Here is a 26,553-nt window from a genome sequence, read left to right as displayed (position 1 = left end):
TATTCATTTGCGTGAATCTCTTGCCTAGCCTTCAAAAAATATTGTTATCCCTCGTACAATCCAAGCATACATGACATGAAATAACAAATTAATTAAAGTACTTACATCACAATGGCAAAAATATTATCGATAGCTAGCCTCAATCAATGAATAGACTTTATCTTCCAACATATTTTGTCCAATGTCTTCGAGGTCAATTGCTAGTAGACCGCTACTCTAGATACTCAATCGACAATCTCAACAATCTATTTTGGTCAATCACCAACTAACTAGCATTTCTTGCCAAAAGAAACATAAGATTTTGGTGGCTAGCCCCAGCTAGACAATTATAGACAATACATCTCAACTGATCGTATCAAGGGGATAATTAATCTATAATCATTAATGACTAGGTACCCCTCAAAAAAGTGTCATCTAGTCAACTAGAACCCTTTCAAAAGAAGTGTTATCCAACTTTTCCTATGAATCAACATGGAAATTTAACTAAAAATACATCTTCCATTTTTTTATGGCCCTATCGTTATTGAACAAAGAAATAGCTTATATTGTTGTGATCAAACATTGGAAAATAAGGGTTGGTAAGTGACACATGGCATGCCACATTGATGCACACACAACACAATCCAAACCACCATTAAATCACTAAGTATCATTTTATCCAATTTTATAGTGACATGAAATTTTCATTGTGTCTCTAGTTACTTGAGGAAAAAAAGACATGTATCTCAATTCAAGATAGCACCTTTGCCACGTGTCCTAAATGCAAGCACATGGTCATAACACTTGTCAAATTGTGTGTGTGTGTGAGAGAGAGAGAGAGACATCAACCCTTTGGTGAGTCACTAAGGGTTGATGTCTTTTTGCACCGCCAAGCGGCTTTTTCACATCCCTCAAAATTATCGGGACTTGTGGGACCACATTTTCATGATATTGCAGCCCAAGGAACCATTGCCTGCCCTTGTTTCTAATTGTCCTTGGCAAGATTGGGACCTTGCAAGTCGACTCCACCTAGGAATGGTTTTAGCTAATCAAGTGTCCCACCTTACGATTAAGGACCACCATTGGCTGGTCACTAAGGCCAATACTATCTAGGATTTGCACAAATCTTAGGATAGGTGGAAAATGACTATCATGGAGGGAGGGTGTGGAGAAGCAAAGTTGCAGCATTGGAATGCATACTCAAAAAAGTCGATCTTCAGATGGATTGGAGGCATAATTGGCCACCACTTCTTTGGGTACATCAAGAGTGTTGGGGCATTTACTAGTTATATGCTCTGTCTTCTTGCATTTGTTACATTTCATTTTCTCGGGATACTTCTTCCAACAGTTGTTTACAAGATGTCCTTTTTTCTTATAGAAAAAACATCTAGTGAGAATTGTATGTACCAATACTTGATCACGGAAAGTTGAAGATGCTTGACTGGTGCTGCCTTCTTTGTGGTTCCTCTTTTCTTCATCCAAACAGGATTGGATGGTACTTGCCAATGTAGGATCTGGAATGTTGGTAAGAGTGGTTACAAGGGTAGAAAACACCTTTTTTACAGCTTTTAGGAGAATAGCAATAGCATCTTCTTCATGTATTGGAGCTTGTACTAAGGCAAGCTGTGCCATAAGTCCCTTCATGTGAGAGAGAAATTTTCCCAAGTCTTCTCTTGATCTATATTCCAAGCTAAAGAATTCAATTTTAAGGAAGATTTTAGTATTTTTACCAGTGGCTCCATAGAGCTTTTCAAGCTCATCCCATTTTTCTTTAGCAATATTTAGTTGATCAACATGATGAATCAATGACTCATCTAAGTGTAACATGATGATTACCTGGGCATGTTGGTCATCCTCTATATCAATCAGATTTGCAAAGTTTACAGCTCTAGTGCCTTGAATGAGAGGCCAATACCCTCTCTCCATCATCTTGAAATTGATAAGTACTTGCCATGGTGGAAATCTTTGCCATCAAATTTTTTAATTTGAGAATGGACATCAGCATATGTTGTGGCCATTGAGGGAATCTTACCACTTGCTAGAACAAGGGCAGTGTCTAGTCCCTTACAAGCTTGCCACTAAATGCGGAAGCAAATCAAACACTTGATATCAAAGTTGTAATGAGGAGAAAGGCTGAAAATCATACATATGTAATATTTCAAAATATGACTTTGGTGGTCCTTTCTTATGAGCAATCTTCTTCCGAGGTTTAATGGTCTTTTTAGGCTTCAATGATCTGAACCTAGACTGGACTTCGGGCTTCTCCTTGTGGTATGGCTCAATGGATGACCCTTGTGTTGGACAAGGACGGTCTATGATTTCAATGCTTGTTGTTGATGATTCCGAGGAGAGTACAATGACATTCATCCCTCTAATTTCATTGACCAATGTACTTAAGAAAAAATCACTTCAAGATATGCAATACAATTCTAGTGTATGCTAGTCTATGTGTTTATAATTGTACACATAGCCTTAGAACTTGAAGCAAGGTACTTAGTTGTTTTAATTTCTTGATGAAAACATTCAGATTGTGTAAGTATTAGCAGCAATGATGATTAAGCAATGTGCCTTAGTGCTTACAAGCACTCATCTGTAGCTCATGTTGCTAGAGATGGTAAATGTCGGTCTTGATAAGCTTGATGATGACTTTTCAAGTGCATTAACCTCTGAGATTAGGTTCCCAGATTAGTAACTGACTCAAAAGGAGTTAACTCAGTGATTAAAATCACTGTTAATGACCAAATATTGAGAAATCTGAAAGTTAAAGAAGGCTTCCTGACTATGGCTGCCAAGAAACTGTCAGTTAGGGTTTGGCTTCTAGCAACCAATAGAGATCAAATTTCCCAATTGGGATGGCCCACTAGGGGGGCTATAAAAGCCCTATGGTGGCCGCCATCACTGCGTCTCCCACAACCCGCGCTACTGTATGAACTGCCCGCCTATCCAGAACTGCGTCATTCTGGCACAGAACGCAATGTCGTGCTTGATGCTGCCCAATGTCCCGTTTTGAAGTGCCATGCAGTTGTGCCCTGAGGTGAAGAGAAGGTTTGTAGAAGATGGCAAGAGCTGAAATGTCCTCCTTTGCATGCAGCAAGTCCACCAAAGTCAAGGGGTTCAAAAAACAAGCTATGGAGGTGAAGAAGATGGATGAAAGATGGAGTTCCTTTTGTGCACTTAGTGGAGCTGAGGTTCGAGAGAGGGATCAGAGGAGGCTCTGATACCATGTGGAGAAGCAGAGTTGCAGCATTGGAATGTGTGCACAAGAGGGAGAAGAGAGCTCAAAGTAAAAAAACAATATCTTGTTTACTAAGTTGCTTACAAGTACAACTTGGGTACACTCTCCCACACTTGATAGTGACCCATAGGCTGTTTATATAGCCTCTGCCAAGCTAGGGTTAGGGTTTCCCCTGCCCCTAAGGCTATTCACACCCATCTGCCCTCATACACCCTTGCTTACAATGGGATCCTATGCCTATCTTCTAACAGAGGGTTGGTTCACTAAGACACCATACAAAAGGAAAGTCTTCCTCTGGCATGCCATGGTTCATGGGCTGCCTCTCGCCGCAACACTTGCAAAATGCCGCATTTTCAATGGCTCCTCTTTTTTTTTGACTCAGCAATGCTAAATCTTCTCACCAACATTTTCTTTCGTGCCCTTTGGCGCAAAAAATCCGGTCCCTATTGCGTGCTATTAGGAGCGTTGTGGTTAGCATGTCATTGCATCCCTTTGATTGGGTCTTTGCTCGTTGACCCAAATACCCTACTCCAGCACAACATATAAAACAATGTTTCAAATAACACTCCAGGTCTCAAATGAAGTCCAAGATTATGAATAATAAGAAAGTAGAGGTGAGAGTTTTTGTTGTTGTGGCAACCCCGAAAGAAAACATTTCTTCTAATGGTTTTCTTCATCTTCACCCCTTCTAAAGGCTAATTTAAGCGATAATCTATGGCTAAAGGATTTTGTGTCTCATCCAATGAATGCTGAAGAGTAAATATAGCCAGTGGCAATATAAAAATGCAATTGTTTACTCATCTTAGTGTTGCATCAAGAACTTTCAGCAAGTCCTCTAGCTATCACGAAGGGCTTGGGACTCCTTGCCTACATAAGGTGATGTTCAAGAAATATTATTTGTTGATATGATTACCTATACTCTAGGGTAGAAGCTTAGACACAAAGTAAGCAATAACACCATGTAGCATACTAATAGAAGCAAGAACATGAATGAGTAAAATATTGAGCATGAATACAAAAACATTGAATGCCACAGATGAAATGAGAGCCCAAAAGCTAGACTTTGCTTGTGATTACCATGTGCATTGCTTAAAAAAGCATTAAGAAGAACACGACCAAGTATGGATGCCATGTTAACAGAACTTGGACAGCCCAAAAAAAAAGCCAAATGACTAAAAAGTAGTCAATTACTCAAATCAAAAGCATATAAAAAAAGAGCTCCCAATATCCCCTACTAGCTCAGACATTGGACTCACAAGCAAAAGATACCAAACCGCCAACACATATATCTCCATTAGTTTGCCCTTAGACCAATATTCTATCATGGCAAAGCAATGCTCACCCTTTGAGCACACATACACATAAAACTTTTCCCCCAAGCCAACACATTCAAGACAAATGTTGAAGGTAATACAGCCAACAAAGTGTTGACCAATAATTCCCCTCTTGACTCCGATATTAACACATCCTCATGATAACAAAACTTGTTCAATGAACCATATACTTACTTGGAACAAGATTTCTCTTCCCCGACGTATCACGCTTTCACCTTGCAAGAAATATGTAAACAAGTGAGAAAATTGCATGATTCAACAATAAATATGACTATAAAATGTGATCCAAAATAATCATCCACAAAAGGAAAACCAATGCTAACAACAATAATAGCCCCAAGAAGTGGATTGCTAAAATTTAATAGCATATCAAGGTTTAGTGTATAGAAAAGTTACCTATGAACATGATTTAAGCCAACTTATAGATTGTTGCAAGATATCAGCATTCATTACCAACAGTCATCTTCATTAGATATTCTGCATTTTGCTGCTGTATCAGGCCACCCAGCATCACACAACACTCCTACAGCAGTGGCAATCTGCACCAATCTGCATTTTGCTTCTCAAGGTCTTTCACTTGCTGCCACAGCTGTGTTTTCTAGACAGGCTGGTTGCCCTGCTGTTCCCCCAGCCAGCTGCCTTCTTTTGAAAAGCTAACTTCAACATCAGGTCAGCATATTCTGTGTTTTGCTGTCCCAGGGACTGTGTACACTATTGCCGCCTTCATCCATCATCATCCAACATCTGTGAACTACTACAACTGTGTTTCAGGATCCATCTCGAGTTACAACACACTCCGACACCCCTCTCAGATACCTCTGCCCTGCCTTCATTTGAAGAGATAACATCACCATCAGGTCAGCATATTCTGTGTTTTGCTGTCCCTGGGACTCTGTACACTATTGCTGCCTTTGTCCATCACCATCCAACATCTCTGGACAGCTACAATTGTGTTTCAGGGTCCATCTCAAGTTACGACACACTACGACACTGCTCTCAGACACCTCTGCCCTGGTCCTATAGAGATGAAGGTTCAAGGTCCCCTGATTGTATCATCTTCACTATCATTCATTCATTATCATTCAGCATTCTACAAATTGTGTTCTCCATGGTGTTTCACACTTTGTCTTTTCTGTGCTTGTCATACCCTTTCTTTACATTTCCTTGTCAGAATTAGATTCTAAAGAAAATTGATCAGCCACAATGTCAAAGTGCTCATCTATTCCCTAAAACATTTTCCTCTTGAATGAAGAAAAACCTAAGCCTAACACCATTGGCAAGGTTAGTATGACAAATATATTTATACCCTATATCGAACATTATGAGCGATAAAATAAAAGACTAAAGAAAAAGTTAAGGAGATTAGAGGCACATGATAAAATATTCCAAAAGATCTTCATTGGGTTTCTCAATTAAGACGTCAAGCAGCGTTTTAGCAAGTTTCTCAATAACTTGATGAAGAGGTCCTCCTCCAATTTCAGTCAGGCTCCCCAACTCAACCTTTAGCCAAATGATAAGTCCTCCATAAAAGGGACATTAAGGTTCCAAACCAGGTATTAGCCCAGAATCCAGATCTAGAAGCTTGAAGACGATTAAGATTATGTAGCCAACAACACAGAAATATGTCATCAAAAATCTATTTCAGATGTAAATCATGAAGCTAGAGCCGATGTTTCTTAAAGCAATGTTGCAAAGACTTGTTTGAAAAAAACTAACACTCCAAATGTATCATTGGCTGAAACAATGTTGTTTTGATCCTTAGATGAAAACATAGAAGGAGCTGATGCTCTGCCTAAGGATGGCATGACAGTTCAAAGAAATTCAGCAGCTTAATCAAGCCTGGAATACATTGCAGCTGTGCAATACCTTTAGATGAAGAATCCAAGTTTGTATTCTGCCTTCGAAAGAGTTTTTAGCTCTAACTTTTAAGTATCCAACTTTTGGTGTGACTTTCAGCTTAAATCCCATTATCTCCTACACCTAGTTTTTGCAGGAATCTGACCTTCCCCAATGATCCACTTAAAAGGCAATACTAAATAGGGGTCTTGTGACTGAGATGTTTCTATCTAGCTAGTAATTTTCTGATTTTGAAACTACTGGAAATGGAAGAGAGACCTTTTGAAGTTGGCCCAATATCTAGCCTCAAAAAGAAAGCAATTATTAGGTCATGTCCAAATCACTAGATGCATTATTAGGAGCTCCATATGTCTAGGCATAATCCCTCAAGCCCACAATCCATTGTGAAGATATGCTAGGTTTAGCACTAAGAAAACAAAGAATGTATGAGCACGGTTGAAACAGAATAACTAAGACAACAATGCAATGAATGCAAAACGCAAAACGCAGAAGCGAAAAACGCCAACGCAAAAACTCAAACACAAATAGAGAGAGAAGAAGAACTCTAAAGTAAATGAATCGATTATGGGCAGATCTATCCCAACAGCCAGTGGCTCTCATGGGAGTGGTCGGCTAAGGGAGGTGTTCATGTGTGTTGTCCACCAAAGACAAATCCTAAAACCAGCCTTCCTTCCATGGATGGGTGGTGATTCCTTGATTACAACTTAGTTACAGCAGTAACATTTATTACCAAACTAAGAAATGCATATTAACTTATAATCTTAGACACTGGATACCCCATTGGCCCCAAAATCGATGCCCCTTTCAGTATTTCTTTAACTTAATTGAAGAAGAAGTTGATGTACAATGGATTCTCTCAATCCCTTTCAGTATTCCAACTCCCTCGCTGTCAAAATTACTAGCAAGTCTTCAATCTCATTTGCCCCTTGATTCGGGCAATCAATTGGCCTTCACTCGCTTTGATGGAGATGGAAAATGCCCCAAATTCATTGATTTGCTGGTCCCTCCACTTAAATTTGACTCAAAATAGCTTCAAACCTGTTGAATCCAAGTCTTGGACCTTCCAATTTCTAGCACGCTTCCCGAAGCTGCTATTAAACCCTAATTTCTACTGCAAATTAGGGTTTACAGCAAAGAAATCTGAAATTTCTCAGCCTCTAGTGATCTCAATGCTATAATCTTCGGAGCAAAGTTGTAGAAAGGCTGGGAGATGAGAGAGAATGCTGAGGAGAGATAAAATTCAGACTTTTTTTGTGAAGAATTGAAGAAAATCAATCATTTACTGCTGTTGCCCTGTCTCAAAAGCTTGTAGATGCAAATACCTAAAAAAAATCAATCATTAACTACTGCTGCCTTGTCTCAACAGCCTATAGATATTGTCATCTGCTGTTAATTGGTCTTCTCTTGCCCTTGGCTGCCTTAGAAGGTCCTTCAATGGCTACAAATCAGACCAACAACATCTCCTCCCTCTCTCTTGTAGACTGAATACACTAAAATGCCTCTCCAACCTCTAAAGACGTTTTTCAGTTTGCTAGGCATTTTTAACAAGAGACAGCCTTTCCAAAAGGATTTCCTACTATTATCCATAATTAAATATTACTTTTCAATATTTAAATATTAATCTAATAATTATTTCCATATCTAAAAAAATAATTAAATTGGCCAGGCAATTTCCATTCCCGAGTGTCTCTGTGCTATCTTTGACTATCAAATTGGCGTTAAGTACCATTAAACATTACTTCTCTAGTCACCAACTGACACTTATGGCCAAGTAAATGACCTAGGCTAACAATTGGCACCAAATACCACCAAGTACCTGTGTGGCATAACTTATAGCAACTTTTGCCTTAGACATCCTGTGATTTTCTCGGATCTCGAACTCATAAATTTACTCTAATCTCAATTACACCTTACATATGCAACATTTACCTAACCATGTGATTAAAAATTAATCCACATGTTAAGTGAGATTTCAAAAATGTATGCCCTCATGACAACCCTTCCCCTTAAAATCCTACAATCATCCTCAATTGCACGCAAGATGTATTAAAAGCAAAATAATAGACTAGAATTTCCACAAGGTATCATAGTTAGCACAACATTGTGCACTACTACTCAACCATTCCATATGCCCAACACAAATTGAAAATTACCAGTCAACATAACATAACATAAGACTCACAAAGAATCTCAAAAACATTGCCAGATTATCATGTGACTTGTCTATTTCTCATGAGCTCAACCCATCTGGCAAAACCAACCATAGCATAGTATAATCAAGTAAAAATCATGGCTGAAACATTAATGACATCATAACATATATTGTTGTCCATGGAACTAGATGTAAACCATTGAAAACTAAGAATAATCTAATCATAAATTGATCAATTGCTAATCTGAAAACTGATCACAAACTGTTATATTCAGCATGCATCCAAGGGGAACCTGGTGGTGTATAATGTTAGTTTTTATGAAGCTCACTATTTAGTGTACTAGTTCTATGAGACGTATGTAGATGAGTATGAGTTTCACCTGGGTACTGTAACTATACTTTTGCGTCAACTTATAATCAATTTGGCAAAATTCATGCCAAATTGATAATAAGTTGACGCAAAAGTATAGTTCCAGTACCCAGGTGAAACTCATACTCATCTACATACATCTCATAGAACTAGTACACTAAATAGTGGCCTCATGGAAAACATATTATCAGCACAGTACCTTGGATGCATGCTGAATATATCCGAGATCCACTACATATGAGAGTTATCTACCATAACTGGAGGAATGGAAGTGCTATCTCCCCCTTGAGCATCAAGCAATACTCCAAACCCTTGCTCTACTAAACTTGACGAAGCCCGAACTAAAGTCGGCTCTAACTAAAAGGCATCTAGGTAAAGCTACAACTAAGAGTGTTCTGCCCAGTCATTCTCTTCCATCCATTTGGTATCCATTGGTAAATAATTCTAAAATTTCACCAAGTATCTCCTAGAAACTTTACCTTTAACCTTTCTTTCCTTATGTATCAATATTTGCTCGGTACCAAAATCTCATCCAGCTCCTCAACCTCATGCTGAATTTCAGTAGACATTCTCTAGCACATCACCATGAAAAGGCCTCAACAAGCTGACATGACAGGCATTGTGTATCCGCCAATGTGAAGGTAATTTTAGCCAATATGCCATATCGTTGATCTTCTCCGACACCTGGAAGAGCCCATAATATCTTATACTTAGCTTCAAATACAATATTTCTCTTCCTTTCATCTTTTTCAGCCTTACCTTTCCAAAACGCAACAACACATAATCAACCTCTGCAAACTGCAAAGCACATCTGTGGTGATCAGCTGCCCTCTTTTGCTTTTCTTGCGATCTCTAAAGTACATATTTTATATTTGCATAGCCTACATCCAAGTTTTCCACATAACGATCGGCCTCAAAGATCTTATCCTTAGTTTACAGAATAGGTGGTACCTTCTTGCCACCCTGAACCACCTCAAATGAAGCTTTGCCCGTGGAACTATGCATTGTGTTATTGTAAGCAATCTCAACCAAGGGCAAATTACTACTCCCACTGTGTCTTGTGATCTGAAACATAGCACCTCAAAAGATCTAATACTGTGGAATTTGCTTCCTCAAACTGACCATCTTTCTACGGATGGAAGAATGACGAGAATTTCAACGAGGTATCCATATTCTCAAACAACCCCTTCCAAAAAAAACTGGTCATCCAAGGGTCTCGATCACTAATGATCGACTCTAGCATACAATGGTGCTTAAAGATGTGCTGCAAAAACAATCGTGCTATGTGATTAGCCTTAGCCTTTATTTTCTTCCTCACCAAAATAAAATGGACTTGTTTGCTAAACCTGCAAATGATAGTCTATATCCCTTCATTTTCTGTAGATGCCTTAAGAAGCTAAAAAATAAAGTCCATTGCAATGCTCTCCCAAGGTCTATCGGGAATAGGCAAGGGTTGCAACAAACTTGGCATCTTTTGCCTATCATGCTTTACCTTCTAACATATGATGCATATCTTAACAAATTGTTCTACATCATGTCTCAAAATGCTCTCCTGTCTTGATCGTGGCATCAATATCTCTGTGTCCTACATACAAAGGAGCATGACTTTCAGTGATAACTCTAGGCCTTAACTGCTTTGTGACACACTCATCCATGCATCATCAGAAATCCATCTCTTAGCATAAGGTATTCATGCCTTTGGCCATTGCAAAGCTGATCATAAACATTAGCAAAGTCTGAATCAACAACATATTGCACTTTCATGGCATCCAACTCAATGTGATAAACCATGTTGACAGCTGAAATTTGTGGCTTACATGACAGTCCATCAGCCACAACATTGTTTTTACCATCAATATGTACAATCTGAAAATAAAATATAGAGAGAAAATTTACCTATCTCATATGCTTCTCTGACAACTTTGTCTGCGTCAAAAATTACCTCAAAGTCAACCCCCAACAAATAATGTTTTCACACAAATCGTGTATTAATTACAACCAAGAGCTCTTTCTCATAAACCTACAAATTCTTTTCTGCACCGTGGAGAATTCGGCTCTCATAAGCCACAACTCGGCCATCCTGCATAAAAAGAACCCCAATGTTGTTACCACATGCATCACATTGAACTACAAATGACTTCCTTAGATCCCCGACAATACAAGCACAAGATCTGAAGTTGACTTTTCAAATGCTGAAATTTCCACTATTGTCTATCTAAATGGCATATCCTTCTTTGCAAAGTATACAATGAAGATGCAATTTCAACAAACCTACGTACATACTTCCTGTAGTAAGAACGTAAACCCAAGAAGCTATAAATCCCATATACATTTCTCAAAGGTGCCCATGATTGTATTGCCTCAACCTTTGCAAGGTCCATGCAAATACCATCAGCCAATATAATATGCACCAAAAAGTGGATTTCATACAAGAAAAATTCACTTTTTTTGTCATTGATGATCAATTTATACTCACACAGTTCATTGAACACAATGTGTAAGTGTCTTATATGCTCTATCATGTTCTTTGAATAGACAATCATGTGATCAAAGAAAGTGTCCACAAATCCTCCATGTGGTCTGAAGACGTGACCCATCATCTGATTAAAAGTGACAGGAGCATTCATAAGTTCAAAAGGCATAACAAGAAGCTCACACAATCCAAAAGATGTCCTTAAAGCTGTCTTAGGGACATCTTCCGATCTAATGCGTGTTTGATGATACCCACTTTTCAAATCTATACGACTGAATATGGTTGCTCCTTGCAATCTATCCATAACATCATCGATCCAAGGAATCGGAAAGCAATTCTTTATCGTGATCTTATTCAGAGCATGATAATCAATGCACATGCATCACAAACCATCCTTTTTCTGCACCAAAAGCACTAGAGAATAAAAAGGAGATGAGCTAGGCTGAATCAACCCTTTTTCTAATAGCTCATTCACCTAACTCATAATCTCATCTTGTTGGGCTACGTTGACTTTGTACGGTGGCTTATTAGGTGGGCTTCTTCCAAGGATAAGATCTATGCCATGATCTTCTGGCCTTTCAAGCGGTAGCTACCTTGAAAATGACTGAGAGAAGCAATTAGCATACATTTTCAAAAATAACATGCGATCATTCTCTAACTTAGACATGTTTACAACATTCTCACTATCATCTTTATCCTTAGTAAAAACCAAGTACATTGAAAGATGATATTTCATTAATTTAGAAATGGTAGCTACAGATATAATAGGGACATATTCGCCTTTCAACTTTACATCAAGTGTGAGTATCTTTCCCTTACCCTGAATAGTGACCTTTTTTGCAAGAGAATCAATCCCTGCATGCATACGGTGACACCATGGCATACCAAGCAATACATCACAACCCTCAAGTGGAGCAATGAAAAACTATTCATTGTCCACATATCCCTGTATACGCATCCGAAGCTTTCCAATGAGCGGTGTGACGGACTCAATATGGCCTTTACATGCCATTCCAACTTTCCCCATGGGTCCCATCTCATCCTCTCTGATGCCTAGATGGGCTGCCATATCAATAGAGATGAAGTTGGCTTGTGCACCATTATCAAAGAAAATCAATCCATACCAATCCCTAATTTTGCCCCATGCTTTGCACAACTCAATAGATACATCATTGGGCTGATCACTAGAAACATCAAGCATCAATCCCACTGATGATTTGGGCTTCTTTCCTTGAGGATCAACCTAATTTTCTGATTTTCCAGCTTGCTGCCTATCGGGACAGTCCCTTGTAATGTGACATTCTTGTTCACAAATAAAACATTTATTTGCAGCCATCAATTCCCTAATTTATGCCAATGTTTTCGAGCCCTTTCTTTGTTGTTTTGGCCTCTTTTCAGACTGATATTCAAATTTGCCCCTTTTCTCAATCTTAAACAACTTTTTATTCAACTTCTCCCCACTCTCTAGGAAGCCAAAATCCTTTCCATGCAACAAAGCATCAACTGTAGCAGCAGTCTCTATGAGCTGAGACATGCTAGACATGATGGATTTAATGCAAAAATCCATGATTCCTTTGGGCATCCCACAAACATATTTTTCCACTTGCTCATGAAGGGGTACGGGGTGATAAGAAGTAACAAGCAACAATGCATCCCAAACTTCTTATTATATTGCTCTAAATTCTTACATTCCTTAGCATCCAGCTTATTCCAAGCTGTCATGATGTCCACCTCAAAGGTACTGTCAATCAATTCAATGCAAACATTTGCTTGAATTATACCCACGTTGGTGGTGCTCTAACTTGCATCAAAAGAGGAGACCACCACTGTAATGCATTCCCTTTCAAGAAAGTGGCTGCCTTTCGAATCTTCGAGGACTTAGTGAAGTATCCCCCTGAATAGGTTGCAGCAAACTGCTGAATGAAAATCAAAGCTTTCAGCCTACCTTGTGCACTACTGAAGGACTCAAACTTCACTGCTTTTCCATCCTCATCATAGTCTTTTGCTGCCCCTTTGGGTGTCAAGTTGTCATACACTGGCTACTGCAAAAAGGGTACATTTGCTGAATTTACATCAAAACCAAAGCCAAACTGAGCATTTGCGTGGCCAGCATTCATTCCTTGAGCCCCGTAAGCATTCGGGGGGGGCAGATGCAGTACCAAACATGCTACTTTGTGCCCCACGCATCAAGCCAATGCTGCCATACATAGGGTTTTGCATATTTCCAGCCATACCCGAATAAATTGGGCCTTACACGCATCAAGCCAATGCTACCATACATAGGGTTTTGCATATTTCTAGCCATATCTGAATAAATTGGGCTTTACACACCATGCATTGTTTGCTGCAAACCATAGGGATTTGTGCCATACATTCCGGTATGCAATCCTTGTCCAATCATAGTATGAAAAATCGTGTTTCCATCAAAATATCCTTGCTGCCCCATCATACCATGCATGCGCAACTATCCAAAATCCATTGGATTGACACTTTCGTAATGGCCTTGCATTTGCATGCCTTGCCTCGAAGGTACCAACTGTTTTATTTCATTGGCATCTTTGGAAGCTTCAAATGAAGGGTTTGGCATTATCTTCGATGCATCTTGCTGCCCGAAGGTGTAGAAGACGTCTTATTCTTCTTACCTTTACTGTCCTTCTTCGAAGCATTCAAAAATTGAGTAAATTGAGGATCCTTGGCCAATTCAGCAAAGAGATTTATTGTTGTCCTCATCCAATTCTTGAACATTAAATTCCTCTTCACTTTGCTGGTCATCAACCTCCTTATGCCCCCTGAAGGCCATGCATCTTGCCCAACAGCAATATTTTCAGCTTGTTGTCCATGGTCTGAGCCTTGTCCAAGGTCAAGCATTGCATTTCCTTCATTCCTATGTGAATGTTCATATTGAGAGGCATCATCACTGCTTGAGTCCATCTCACTATATGAAGACATATTGTTGTAATTTCTCAACTAAGAGTAAAAATAAGTACTAGCACAAAGCTTTGCTTGTAATCAGGTGCCTCCGGTCCACCAAATCAAGGGATTGAGTGGTATCCCAGAAATAGAACCATGAAACCAGTCTTTGTTCCGTTGATGGGTGGTAAGTCCCTAATCATAACTTAGTTACAATGGCAACATTTATTACAAAACTGAGAAATGCAAATTAACTTACAATATTGCACAATGGATACCTTGTTGGCCCCAAAACTGGGGCTTCTTTCAGTATTTATTTAACTTAATTGAAAAAGAAGTTGATGTACAATGGGATTCTCCCAATCCCTTTTGGTATTCCAACTTCCCTTGCTATCCAAAATGACCAGCAGGTCTTCAATCTACTTTGCCCCTTGATTTAGGCAATCAATTGGCCTTCACCCACTTTGATGGAGATGAAAAATGCCCCAAATTCATTGATTTGTTAGTCCCTCCACTTAAATTTGACTCAAAATAGCTTCAACCCTATTGAATCCAAATCTTGGAGCTTCCAATTTCTAGTACGCTTCTCAAGGCTATTGTTAAACCATAAATTTTTGTTGTAAATTAGGGTTTATAGCAAAGAAATCTGAAATTTCTCAACCTCTGGTGATCTCAATGCTATAATCTTTGAAGTAAGGCTGTAGAAAGGCTGGGAGATGAGAGAGAATGCTAAGGAGAGATAAAATTCGAACATTCCTTGTGAAAAACTGAAAAAAATCAGTCATTTACTATTGCTGCTCTATCTCAAAAGCTTGTAGATCCAAAGACCTAAAGAAAATCAGTCATTTACTACTGTTGCCCTGTCTCAACAGCCTATAGATGTTGTCACCTGCTATTGATTGGTCTTCTCCTGCCCCTAGCTCCCTTAGAAGGTCCTCCAATGGCTACAAATCAGACCAGTAACATCTCCCTCTCTCTTGCACGCTAAATGCACTAAAATGCATTTCTCCAACCTCTAAAGACGTTTTTCAAGCTTGCATGGGCATTTTTAACAAGTGACAGCCTTTCCAAATGGTTTTTCTAACATTATTTATAATTAAATATTAATTTTCAATCTTTAAATATTAAAAAATTAATCTAATAATTATTTCGATGCCTTGAAAAATAATCTAAATGGCCAATAATTAAATTGGCTAGGCAACTTCCATTCCGAAGTGTCTCTGTGTCATCTTTGACCATCAAATTGACGTTACGTACCATTAAACATCACTTCTCTAGTGTCATCAATTGACACTTATGGCCAAATGAATGACCTAGGCCAACAACTAGCACCAGATACCACCAAGTACCTGTACGGCATAACTTATAACAACTTTTGCCTTTGACATCCCGTGGTTTCCTTGGTTCTCAGGCTTATAAATTTACTCTAACCCCAATTACACCTCACATGTGCAGCATTTACTTAACTATGTGATTAAAAATTAATCCACATGTTAAGTGAGGTTTCAAAAATACATGTCCTCATGACAAATCACAAGTGTTATAACCACCAATCAGAGCACTGGCTAATGAAGTAAAGTGCTTAAAACACAAAAACGACCTATTGTAGATGTAAATGCAAATCATGCTGATGCCGAAAATAAAAGGGTAGCAGGCTGAAAACCAGAACCTAGAAATCTTTGGGGCTTGAACTAGTAAACACAGCAATGTAACCAACTAAAGATGATGGCAGCTAATCACCAACAAAAGTGGAAGGCTAGGCAATAGCTACAGGCCATGTAACAGCATTCATTGGAGGTTGGACAGCTAATGAAAGAGGGTTGATGGCTAAAACCTGTAAGACAAGGATGAATTAAATGGTGGGTAGTGTGTCTATCTTAGATGTAGAAGAATCTTTCCAAATCAAGGTTTTACATATGGGATACAAAGACTCTCTAAAACCACTCTTCGCTTAATAAAACTTTTGGTAATTTACATATTTTGGGGCTGTTTTAAAGAGTTAATCTGTATGGAATGAATTTTTAGCTCAACATCCCCGCTTAAGCCCAAAACTAGAACCAGAAAGAAACTGTAAGAAAAGCTCGAGTCCATTATTACCCCAAGGTATCCCACCCCAAAGCAGCTAGGGTATCAGACAAAGGGTGCATGTCGACTACCCAATAGTCTACCAAGACTACAAAGGTGATGGCTATCTTACCAAGGGAGCCCAAGTGATCCACCCAAAGAGGCCAAAGCATGGGATAAAGGATGCTCATTGACTACTCAATGGCCTACTAGGCCCTATAAAGGCGGATGAAACCGCATTGAACTTTTATCTTTCTTTTCTTTCTTTTTTTCTTTTTGGAGAACAAATATGGCTTGCAGCCTTTCAAGTAATTGTGCGCCACGTGGGGAGAATGAAAAGGGATGGTTAAATCCAATACATCACAAAACAAACAAGCTATACCACTTGTGGATATCAATAAACGAGAAAAAGGGGTGAAGAAGTATATTGATGTAATGGTAAAGAACTGCTAGTGGAGATAGCTCAAGATCCGCTCATGTGTGCTCTATACAATGGGATACTAAAAAGTGTACTACATGATGAGAATGCACATGCAGTAGGTGCCACTTAGACAATATCCCTCGTGGAGGAATTATTCACTTGTCCAAGCACCCTTGTACAAAGATGGTGATGATCATGCAATGCAAAGGGTAGGTACAAGAGGGAAGAAATGCCAATGTTGAAGACAAGTGCCAAATCTTGTAGAATACTAAGAAAGTTCAAAGGATTGGAATCCCCTCTCAACCCTGGATGTCGAGGCTGAAGGAGGAAGAGGAGCTTGATGTCAATCTTCATGTGGTACTAAGAACCACGATGATGAGAATGAAGTATCCCGACTGAAAAAGTAAGGTAGAAGTCACCGCCACGATACCATCAAGAGAGATGCTGCATGATCTGCCTCAAGAGGGAACGCCTCCAATACTAGTAAAAGAGTAAATCTCCTAGGAAGATAAAACCATCTTCAGATCTCTCCCAAAAGTAACCTCTTACAAGCAAGCATTTTTAGCTAAAGGCATCCATGAAGAGGTAGAATCACTTGTCTTTTACTTTAGCCCTATTAATCAAACCAACAAATCACTTTTTTATTTACCCAAACCTATAACAATGGTTCGAATCTCTATTTATAACCATTTACAACAGTTCAAGCATGCTTCCACTATTGCTATTCATGATTTTTGCCTTCCAAACTCTTGTTGTTTGCTTTTCCTCTATTCGTTTTTTTTTTTTTGCCTCGTTGCAACTTGTTTCGACCATAACTTTTACATCTAGACACTCAAATCGAAAGAATGCAGGCACAATTGTGAAAATCCTCTTAGAATAACCAACATGGGCAAAATTACGAAAATCCTCTTAAAATAGTCGAAAATGCCACTTTTTATAAATGCATCACTTTTTGATATCTTTTAGATTGGAAGACTTATACCACTCAAAATAAGTCCTAGCACACCGATAATGGTCTCTGACACTTAATTTTGGTCACTAACATGTCCGGCATATGAACAAATACGTTATACTGTGTCATACACTAACTCTCAACAAGTCACATAAATCACTAACGCATCCCATAAGTGCATACTGAAACCCTACAACATTGAAGAACCTATTTGTTTTCACACATTAGACACGTACAGTCTTAACATCTACCCCCTCTAAATGTGCATGACCTCAAATATGTGCCACAGTATGCAACATGCCTGGGTCAAAAGGCCACATAGTAATCGCCCAAAGTATTATGCTTATCAATATATGATTACCTTTAAGATCAAAAGTCCAAATAATCATTTTGCGTAAGTCTTGAATATCACAACATCCACTTGGATCATAAACCTATATACTTGTCCCCCTCATAAGCATGCATTCAAACCATTTTTCTTCTCCCAAATCCTACGACGTCATAAGTTCATGTAGCCCACATAGCATATATTCATTTGGATCCTGATGCATGGAATCCATAGACCCTCTTGGATCAAATGGTAGAGGTAACCCATCAAACATATCACAACTTACAAATCCCCCTAGATCATAAGTTAACTTTGAGTATTCCAACATCCATTTTACAATCTACTCAAACTCTTGTAATCCATACAACATATTCATATTTGTTACATTAGAATGTACATAAAAGTATACTTTCCCTCGATCTATCATCCATGTTTGCGTACTCTGTAATATATGTAGAAATGCAAGTAAAGTGGTTTTACCCCCTCTAGCTTTATGACCATCATTATGCATCCATGGATAGGTCAACTGTATAGCATAGGTTATCACCTTGAAGAGCACATTCTTTGGCTTGCATAAATTGAATAACATATGCAATCTTCTAAATTGCATCCACAATCTTAGCATTCATGTCTTCTACATCCACATTCAAAACATCATCTGTATTCTCTATCAAACTATCATCTTACACACCCTCAAATAATATGTCTATATCACTGGATAACTCTTTCATATAATGAAAATTAATTAAATGACTGGATAATGCTGAAAAATGGGTTTAGAAGGCTATCACTTGGCAAAAATACCAATGCAAACTAAGAAACGTTTTTGGGGGTTGTCTCAGCCATTCTATCAGTTTACAGCTTTTGGACGGGGGGGGGGAAGGGAAAAGACACACAGAGAGAGAGAGAGAGAGAGAGAGAGAGAGAGAGAGAGAGAGAGGGGGGAGAGCTGCTGGTTCATTTTCTGATCAAAGAACAGCAATTTGCTCCAGAAGATAGCCATCTGGGGACCTCAGCGAACAGGGCACAGCAAGAATCACCTTCCACGGCTAGCGACAGCATTGCTAGTCAGGTGACAGCATTTTGGAGGTGTCTGGCAATAAGTGACTGCATTAAATGCAAGCTGGAGTAGACAACAGGCAGAATTTAGAATTTTCACACAAAGAAAATCAGATTTCTCTCTCATCTTAGCTTTCCCTCACCTTCACCAACCCATTCTCAGAATATCTCAACATTTCTCAGCAAAATTTGGTGGACAACAAAGAGATCTTTGTTATAAACCCTAAATTTCTGCAAAAATTAGGGTTTGACAGCCACCTTAGGACCCGTGCCAATTAGTGAAGGCATTGTATACTGAATTTAGCACCTAAAATTTGTGTAATTGTCACGGAGTTCAAATGCTAATCCATTCATTTGGGGCAGCAATTGTCTAGTTGGAGGTTCCATTCGTACAAGTCTTGGGTGAAAAATCAAGGGGCAATTAACCCGAATTGATTGTTGATTGTTGCTATAGGAAAGAGGCTTTTGAAACAACAAAGAAGATCGTAAATCTCAGCTTGTACTCATTCCATTAGCAATCAAGTTAAAGAAATACTAAAAGGGGCACCAATTTTGGGACCAAAAGAATACCCAATGTCCAAGATTATTAATATAATTTGTGCATTTCAATTTATGTTTATTTATTGATTGCTGTAATTAGGCGCCTAATCATGGAATTACCACCCTCTCCAAGAAGGAAGGAAGATTTCATACCCTCTCAATGCATTGGTAATGTGAATGATGGATGGGATTAGCATAACCCAAAATGAGAGAAGAAGAGGGTGAAATGGGTGGGACTTGATTGTAAGAAGAAGATGCACCAAAAGCAAACTCATCCAAAGAAACATGGGAATAAGAACTATTCCCTATCCTTCTACCTCTAGGACCACCTCTTCTCATATTCACATACTAATATGGGATTGGTCTCCATGGTAACTTGTTCCCATAACATGCATGTCAGTGGAAATAACAAAAGGACAAGCAAGATATGAGCCATATATAACTTACACCAATTCTAGTGAAAACAAAGATATTGGATAGCTTATTATGCCCATGTCGGTATGTCCTTCCTTTAGCCTCAACCATGGTGAACCTCCCTCTTGACTATAGTTGGGGCAATGGATTGATATATCAAAGGTATTTACTTTTTTAAACCAAGTAACAAACAATTATGTAAGCAAATTGAAACTATATTGATGGCAATTCGGCTCTCCATAATTACTTTCCCTAAGCATGGGTTCAATAAAAGGAGTACTATAAGGTGAAGTGGTGCACAAGAATGCTTTTTCTGATCGTCTTTGATTTCTCCGTCTCAAGACTTTGCTATACTCTTCACAAGTTATCGAAAATCCAACACTCAGTTTAATGCAAAAGCATTTAGGACGTTTGATCAACCAACAAAACCAATGATATTCTTTTCCAAGCATTGCAAAATTAGTCGCGATAACCTTTCCATCGCAGATTTGCTCTCCCCCTTTGGGATCAAAGAGCAATACTAGGCAGAATTTTAACTTGACTTTATCTTCCTTTCACCTAAGGCGAAGAATGCGAGACAAATGTGTAACCATGCAAGGCTATCTTCCAATGTAAAATAATCCCTGAATTATTGTGCAAGTTGTAATCAACTCATAGTTTGGTAGCACACGGTAAACTCTTTAACCGTTATTCAATGTGAAACCTTCATAGGATGGATGCAAGACTTTAATGTAAGATCCATTCATGTACCATCGATATATGTTTCATAGAATCATTCACATGCATGCACCGTCTATGTGCATAACCGTTAAGGTAACCTTGCGAACTCTAAACAATATTGCCCTAAGTATAGACTAATCAAAGACTTATCGATGCTTAATACTTTAGAATCTTATATGTTGCTTATGCTATGCACGGATTTGTCGCATAGTAACTAGATACAATTAACTTCCCTTGATACAAGCACTTCGCAAACTTCATCTTCGAATATTTGAGATAAGATTTATCCTTTTCAATGACCTATTCTAGCGCGGCATAGTACGAAGCCTAACGTATCTCATGTGGAAATCAAAGCAAGCATCTTATTAATTTGGAAATTCATTACTTACAACCGGTATTGCAGTTGGATTGGAAGTAATGCTCTCATCTAAGGTTGTGTTGCTTGTTGAGAGATTGCCATCCGCACGCGACATTTTCTGCTTGGAGGCCATCTTCGATCTTCTTCTCTTTTAGATGTGACTCATATAAGACTTCAGCAGCCACTTGCTCGAAAAGAGGGCGATAGGGGAGAATCGGCTCGCAAGTTAGGGAATGAGCTAGGAGAAAAGGAAAAGGAGAATATGCGTGTGGCCATCCTCTAAGGAGGGGAAGAAAAGGAGACCCCTTGGATTATTTCTTCTCTCTCTCTCTCTCTCTCTCTCTCTCTCTCTCTCTCTCTCTCTCTCAAGCGTGCCTGGGCGTCAAGGCCCCTCCTTTTCCTTACGATTGGGGGGGGGGGGGGGGGGCGGGGTTGGTGAAGGGAAGGTGGAGTGGTGGTGGCCGGGAGTTTTGTAGGCCCGTGGCCTCATCCTTGTCCTCTCCATCATCATTGCAATCTTCGTCATCGGCCCTTCTTCTCCCTCGACAACGTCATCTTCCTCTTTGTCCACTTCGACTACTCCTCCCCAATATCATCTTCACTTCCTCTTCTTTCCTCCCCCGCCACCTGTCAACGACAATAGGGGAGGGAAGGGCAAAAAAAATTTCAATTTCTTTCAATGAAAATTAAGGAAGGGGGGGTCCTATGCGGGACGGAATGGAATATTACAATACAGTACCATGCTCCGTCCAAGTCATCCCCTCGTTAGGGATATTTTTGACATGGTATATTTTTGCCCCCTGGGAGCTTTCAGCCTTCTTCTTCCAAACCTTTGAATATGTTAGGTATCTTTGTTTCTTCCCTTTTGTCACTGATATACAAATACAAAATCAGCATGCTCTCATACCAAGTCATACGAAATCAGCCTATACCACACATTGAGTTTTTCAACAATGGAAAGCACAAGTATGTGTGCATGCGCATCCAGGTGTTGTGTGATAGTACATATTCACCCACACCTCCATCCACCGCACATGCATACATGTGGTGACTATGAAATTTAAAATAATTGTTTATGTATGCTGTCCACCCAAGTACCTATCCCTTACTTTTGGCTGTGGCCTATCCCACATCCCAAATTAATATGAAATTTTCAAATTTTGTAAATTTTTGCATGCAATATATGAGTCCAAATAGAAGTCATATGTTGCATGGAAACCCCTACATTGAGGTGTGTCCCCCATCCTCCCCAACCTTCTTGTTAGAAATTCTAGTTCTAAGGCACCTGCATGTGCAAGTGAGCTAAAAGTTTGGGCAAGCCACAAATGTAAGAATACCCTAGATTTTTGGTGTTTGGGCACCAAGCCCACAGCCAGAGTCTGTTCACTTAAGATTTCCTTAGGATGCAATAAATGTTGTTTACACTCCACACTTCAATTAGTTCAAGTTCTTCTCCATGTTCATTTTGCTTTCTATGCAATAGTAATGAGATTAGTAGTACTAGCACCCTTCCATTTGCTTGAGTTCTTCCCTCTTCAAAAGCCATTTAAGCTGGCCATGAATGCTCATGACCTGCATCACCGCATAAAGTGGCAAGGAAAAACTCCATTTTCTATCAGTAATGTTGCCACCAAGCAAAATTTTCTAAAGTGTGTCCTGCCTACAGGCGCTTTCTACAAATCATTTGGCAGTTTTATGGCTGATAGTAGCTGGTCCTGCATGCCTGGTTACTGCATTTAGCAGATGTTTTTGCAGGTTGGTGTGTGCATGGCTGCGCTTTGCATTCCAAAAGTCGCTCAATCTAGTTTGGAAAACTATTGTAGATTGGATTTAATAACAGGAGGTGTGATCCAATCGGATGATCGTACCCTAGAGATAGCCATACAACCACCATGATGTGCTAAACTGAAGGACAAGGCAAGTGATTCGGTGTGTGTTCAGCAATAAACATCTAATAGATGCTGAAATGCCAGGAAAAAAATGTGTGCCGTTTTATGATGACATCTTAAATTAGAAAAAATGGCTTCAATACTGCATTGGAAAAGCTACCTTTCTTCCTCCTACTTATCGATCTTGCAGCCATGGTCACAGGGACCTTGATATAGACTTAACAGCGAAAGGTTTGGCTGCCTAAAGACATGTTGTATTGAGGTTTTATAAGACATTTGAGTCTTAAGTCTGTTCTGATCGATTGAAGTAGAGCATCAAACTCAAACAGTCTTCTTGGCCATACTGATCAGGGATACAGAAATGCAAGTGATATAAAGGACTTTGAGAGAATGGAAAAACCTACCTTCCATTGTTACAGACCGGCGATAGCGAAGGCGTGTCTATGAAGCTTAGAAGAGAACCTCAGCTTCCTCACGCTCTCTGTGTGAGTGCTCGCGTGTGTGCGTGTTCCTCCATCCCTCCTAGAATTTGGAAATGCAAGGTCGTTTGCTTATATTGTTCGAATTTGTCTATCGAGGTGAAAGCCGGGAAAAACGACCATGGAAGATTTGATAAGAAGAGCAATTTAGGATTTTAATAAGAAGAAATTAGTAAAAACGTTATCAGACAACGCTTTCCATACAACAACAAAACCAATCTCCCAAGGCTGCTGTTGCGAAGCGGCTGGTGTAAGGTAAAGAGTACGCAAAGTGAGAGCGTGGAGAGTGAAGCTAATGCCACTATAGGGAGTAACGAATCTATATTTAGTTCGAATTTAAAATCTACTTTTGGGTTAAACTACTTATTTAATGCACCAAAAGAACCCTTGTGGATAGATCGAGTGACAAATTTGGGACTACGTTCTTTGTTTCGTATTCCCCATCAAAGAGAGAAATTAAGAGTCGTATATAACTTTGGAGGAATGCTAGTTTGGTTAAATGTGCTTGTGCGAGTAAAACACTAATGGTATATTGGAATAATCCTATGTTGTATGTATATGCACAATCCCATATCACAACTGCCTTACCAAACCAAAATTAAGGTGATAAAATTCACCATTGGAAAAGAAAATGAAGATTTTTGGTAGTCGATATATACCAAATATACTAAGACAAAACCATTTCTAGCTATAGGGATATTTGCCTACACATCAATGGTAAGCGTGGTCAAGTTCACAATTGGGGAAGAAACTAAAGACTTTGGGTAGTTTAGTGTATATTAAGTATAGTAGAACAAGGTCATTTCTAGTTTATAGGAATATTTGCCTGCACATTGAAGATACTAGTGGTCAAATTCACAATTGGGGAAGAAAGATTTTGGATTAGCTATAGGGATATTTGCTTACACATCAAAGGTAATAGTGGTTAAATCCTTAACTTAGCTTTATAAGTATCAAATGGTGCTCTCATGACACTTTTACCATGTCAAAATCAATAGGGACCCCAATGGCAATAAGCGCAAAGCTTTAGCACACAATTTTAATAAAGAATCAGGGATCTCCAAGCTAGTGATAATGTTTGTGTTCAAAGGATGGTATTCAAAAGTGTGATTAATTATTTCAATCAAGGAAAGATAAATAGTTTGTGTAACACTCTCATCACTTTAGAGACTAGCTCTTTACATGCGCAACCAAATGATTTGTTTGTAGCTTATGATAATTGTGTAAATCAACGTGCTTGAATGCTAGCAATTGTATTTTATAATGTAATTTTTTTATGCGACTTGAATCACTTTGACAAGAGCCCAAATTTGATTGGTTTTTTCACTTTCTTTGTAAGGTAAGCTTGGTTGGCCTTTTGAGCATGTAGCCTCTATTTCTCAACAAGAATCCAGTCCAAACATGATGTCTTACCCTTCTTCATCTTGCTAAGAGCAAACTTAAGCTCTTCCTCATTGAATGGCCAATCTAATTAGGGCGATAATGGGTACGCCATGAAGTTGAGACTTAGGGCATTATTCAAATGATTCCTAAGAGGGAACAAAGGATCAAGCCTAGTCATGATAGGCCTTTGACAATGATGACTATGTTATACAGAACCATTGCAAAAGACTTGGAATGAGGATAAAGTTCATCATACCATAGACTCTAGACAAAAGAAAACATGGGTCACCCCCTCTAGAAAAACACATGATGTTATTCTCAACCGACTTATGGGCATAGCCCTTACTATAAAGACGTTTGCTTCGACCATAGTTCTAGGAGCAAATCCAATCAAATATGTCAAATACGTTTTTCCCCCTTCAAATCAAAATTACTTAGCCAAATCCTCCTAAGTTTCAAAGCTTTAATTATTCCAATCCTATTTAGTCTCCTCATTAAGCCCCCCAGAGTCACCCAAAATCTTCAGCTTCCAAAAGATCAAGCTACGTAACCTAGCTTCTTTCATCGTCTTCATGAGCTTAAACCAAAGGGCTTTGGACACATTGTCTTCCCAAAACAAGTGCATCACATATCCTCTTTTCCACCACACATAGTACATGTAGGAGGAATTGACTTAAATTTTCCAAGCCAATTCCTTGTATAAGTTGTTTATTGGCTACAATTCTCCAAAGCAAGACATCCACACAACAAAAAGAAGTAAAAGTTCAAGCCCCTTTCAATATTCTCTTCCATGTCTTCATAGTACCTCTACAGTCATATCTACTCTGAGCTTCTTTATCTCAAGTGCCACTTTGCATCAAACTTTTGAAAATCGCTACAAACTTTTAAATTGTTAATGGGCTTTCCTTTTAGGGAGACCCAACCATTGCTTTAGAGACTCCTTCTCAAAAGGACTAATAAAAGTTGGCCAATTTTTTCTATTTAGTCTAAAATTGCTTGTGTCCATTGTTTCTCAACAATAAAGAGGTTAAATCTTTTAGTAATTACATTAACAACAATGTGAGTGTTAAATCATCAACAAAAGCTTCACTTTGAAGCCAAGTCACTTCTGATAAGACACTAGAACTTCTACTTAAAGAAAACAAGAAGCATAAGATTTGGCACATATCAGAAGAAAAACAATCAAAAAATTTATTAATAAAAATTTATTGTCATATGGTCAACTTAGAATTAGCAACTTCAACTTCATTAAGTAATATGAGAAAAGCTTTAGATTGTTTTTGAATGACACACTTTGTGTAAGTATGACTTTGTAAGGGGTATAATTTAGTGTCTATTGGTCCTTCAAGAAAAAAGAGTTTTACATTCATGTTGAATATGCATCGAATGTATGCCATAATCAATATTAGGATTAAATTGATGCTACCAAGGCATTCCTAAAATTACATCAATAGATTATAACAGTGCTACTAGAAAATTTCGTTTTTCTCTATAAGTTCCAATGTAAATTTCTAATCCATATACTTTTTTAGTTCCGTTATATCATTGCCCTAGAAATGTAGCCTTAATTTTATAAGTAGACAGAATAGTTTTAAGTTGCAATTTTTTGACTACTTTTTTTTCTGAAACAAAGTCA

The 26,553-nt window shown here is 38.7% G+C and overlaps 1 protein-coding gene across 3 annotated transcripts in view; it reads right to left on the bottom strand.

The window, feature by feature from the left end:
* Positions 1-23,757, bottom strand: part of AMY2 (alpha-amylase-like 2) — a 45,884-nt gene extending 22,127 nt beyond the window's left edge. Inside the window, exons 1-2 of one of the 3 annotated variants that reach the window (XM_087694492.1) lie at positions 23,460-23,757; positions 4,723-4,763 (exon numbers count right to left, since the gene is read on the bottom strand). In XM_087694492.1, the coding sequence (XP_087550618.1) occupies positions 4,723-4,763; positions 23,460-23,466 (48 nt within the window). In that variant the 5' untranslated portion in view covers positions 23,467-23,757. Of the gene's footprint in view, positions 1-4,722; positions 4,764-4,944; positions 7,620-23,459 lie in introns of those variants that run through there. The other 2 variants (XM_087694493.1, XM_087694491.1) reach the window with 2 other exon arrangements.
* Positions 23,758-26,553: the final 2,796 nt, after the last annotated feature.

The sequence above is a fragment of the Lygodium microphyllum genome, chromosome 15 (assembly GCF_053477565.2).
Source record: "Lygodium microphyllum isolate KBCC chromosome 15, Lygodium_microphyllum_v1.1.10, whole genome shotgun sequence".
Lineage (NCBI taxonomy): Eukaryota > Viridiplantae > Streptophyta > Polypodiopsida > Schizaeales > Lygodiaceae > Lygodium > Lygodium microphyllum.
This window is presented reverse-complemented; position numbering and strand designations above follow the sequence as displayed.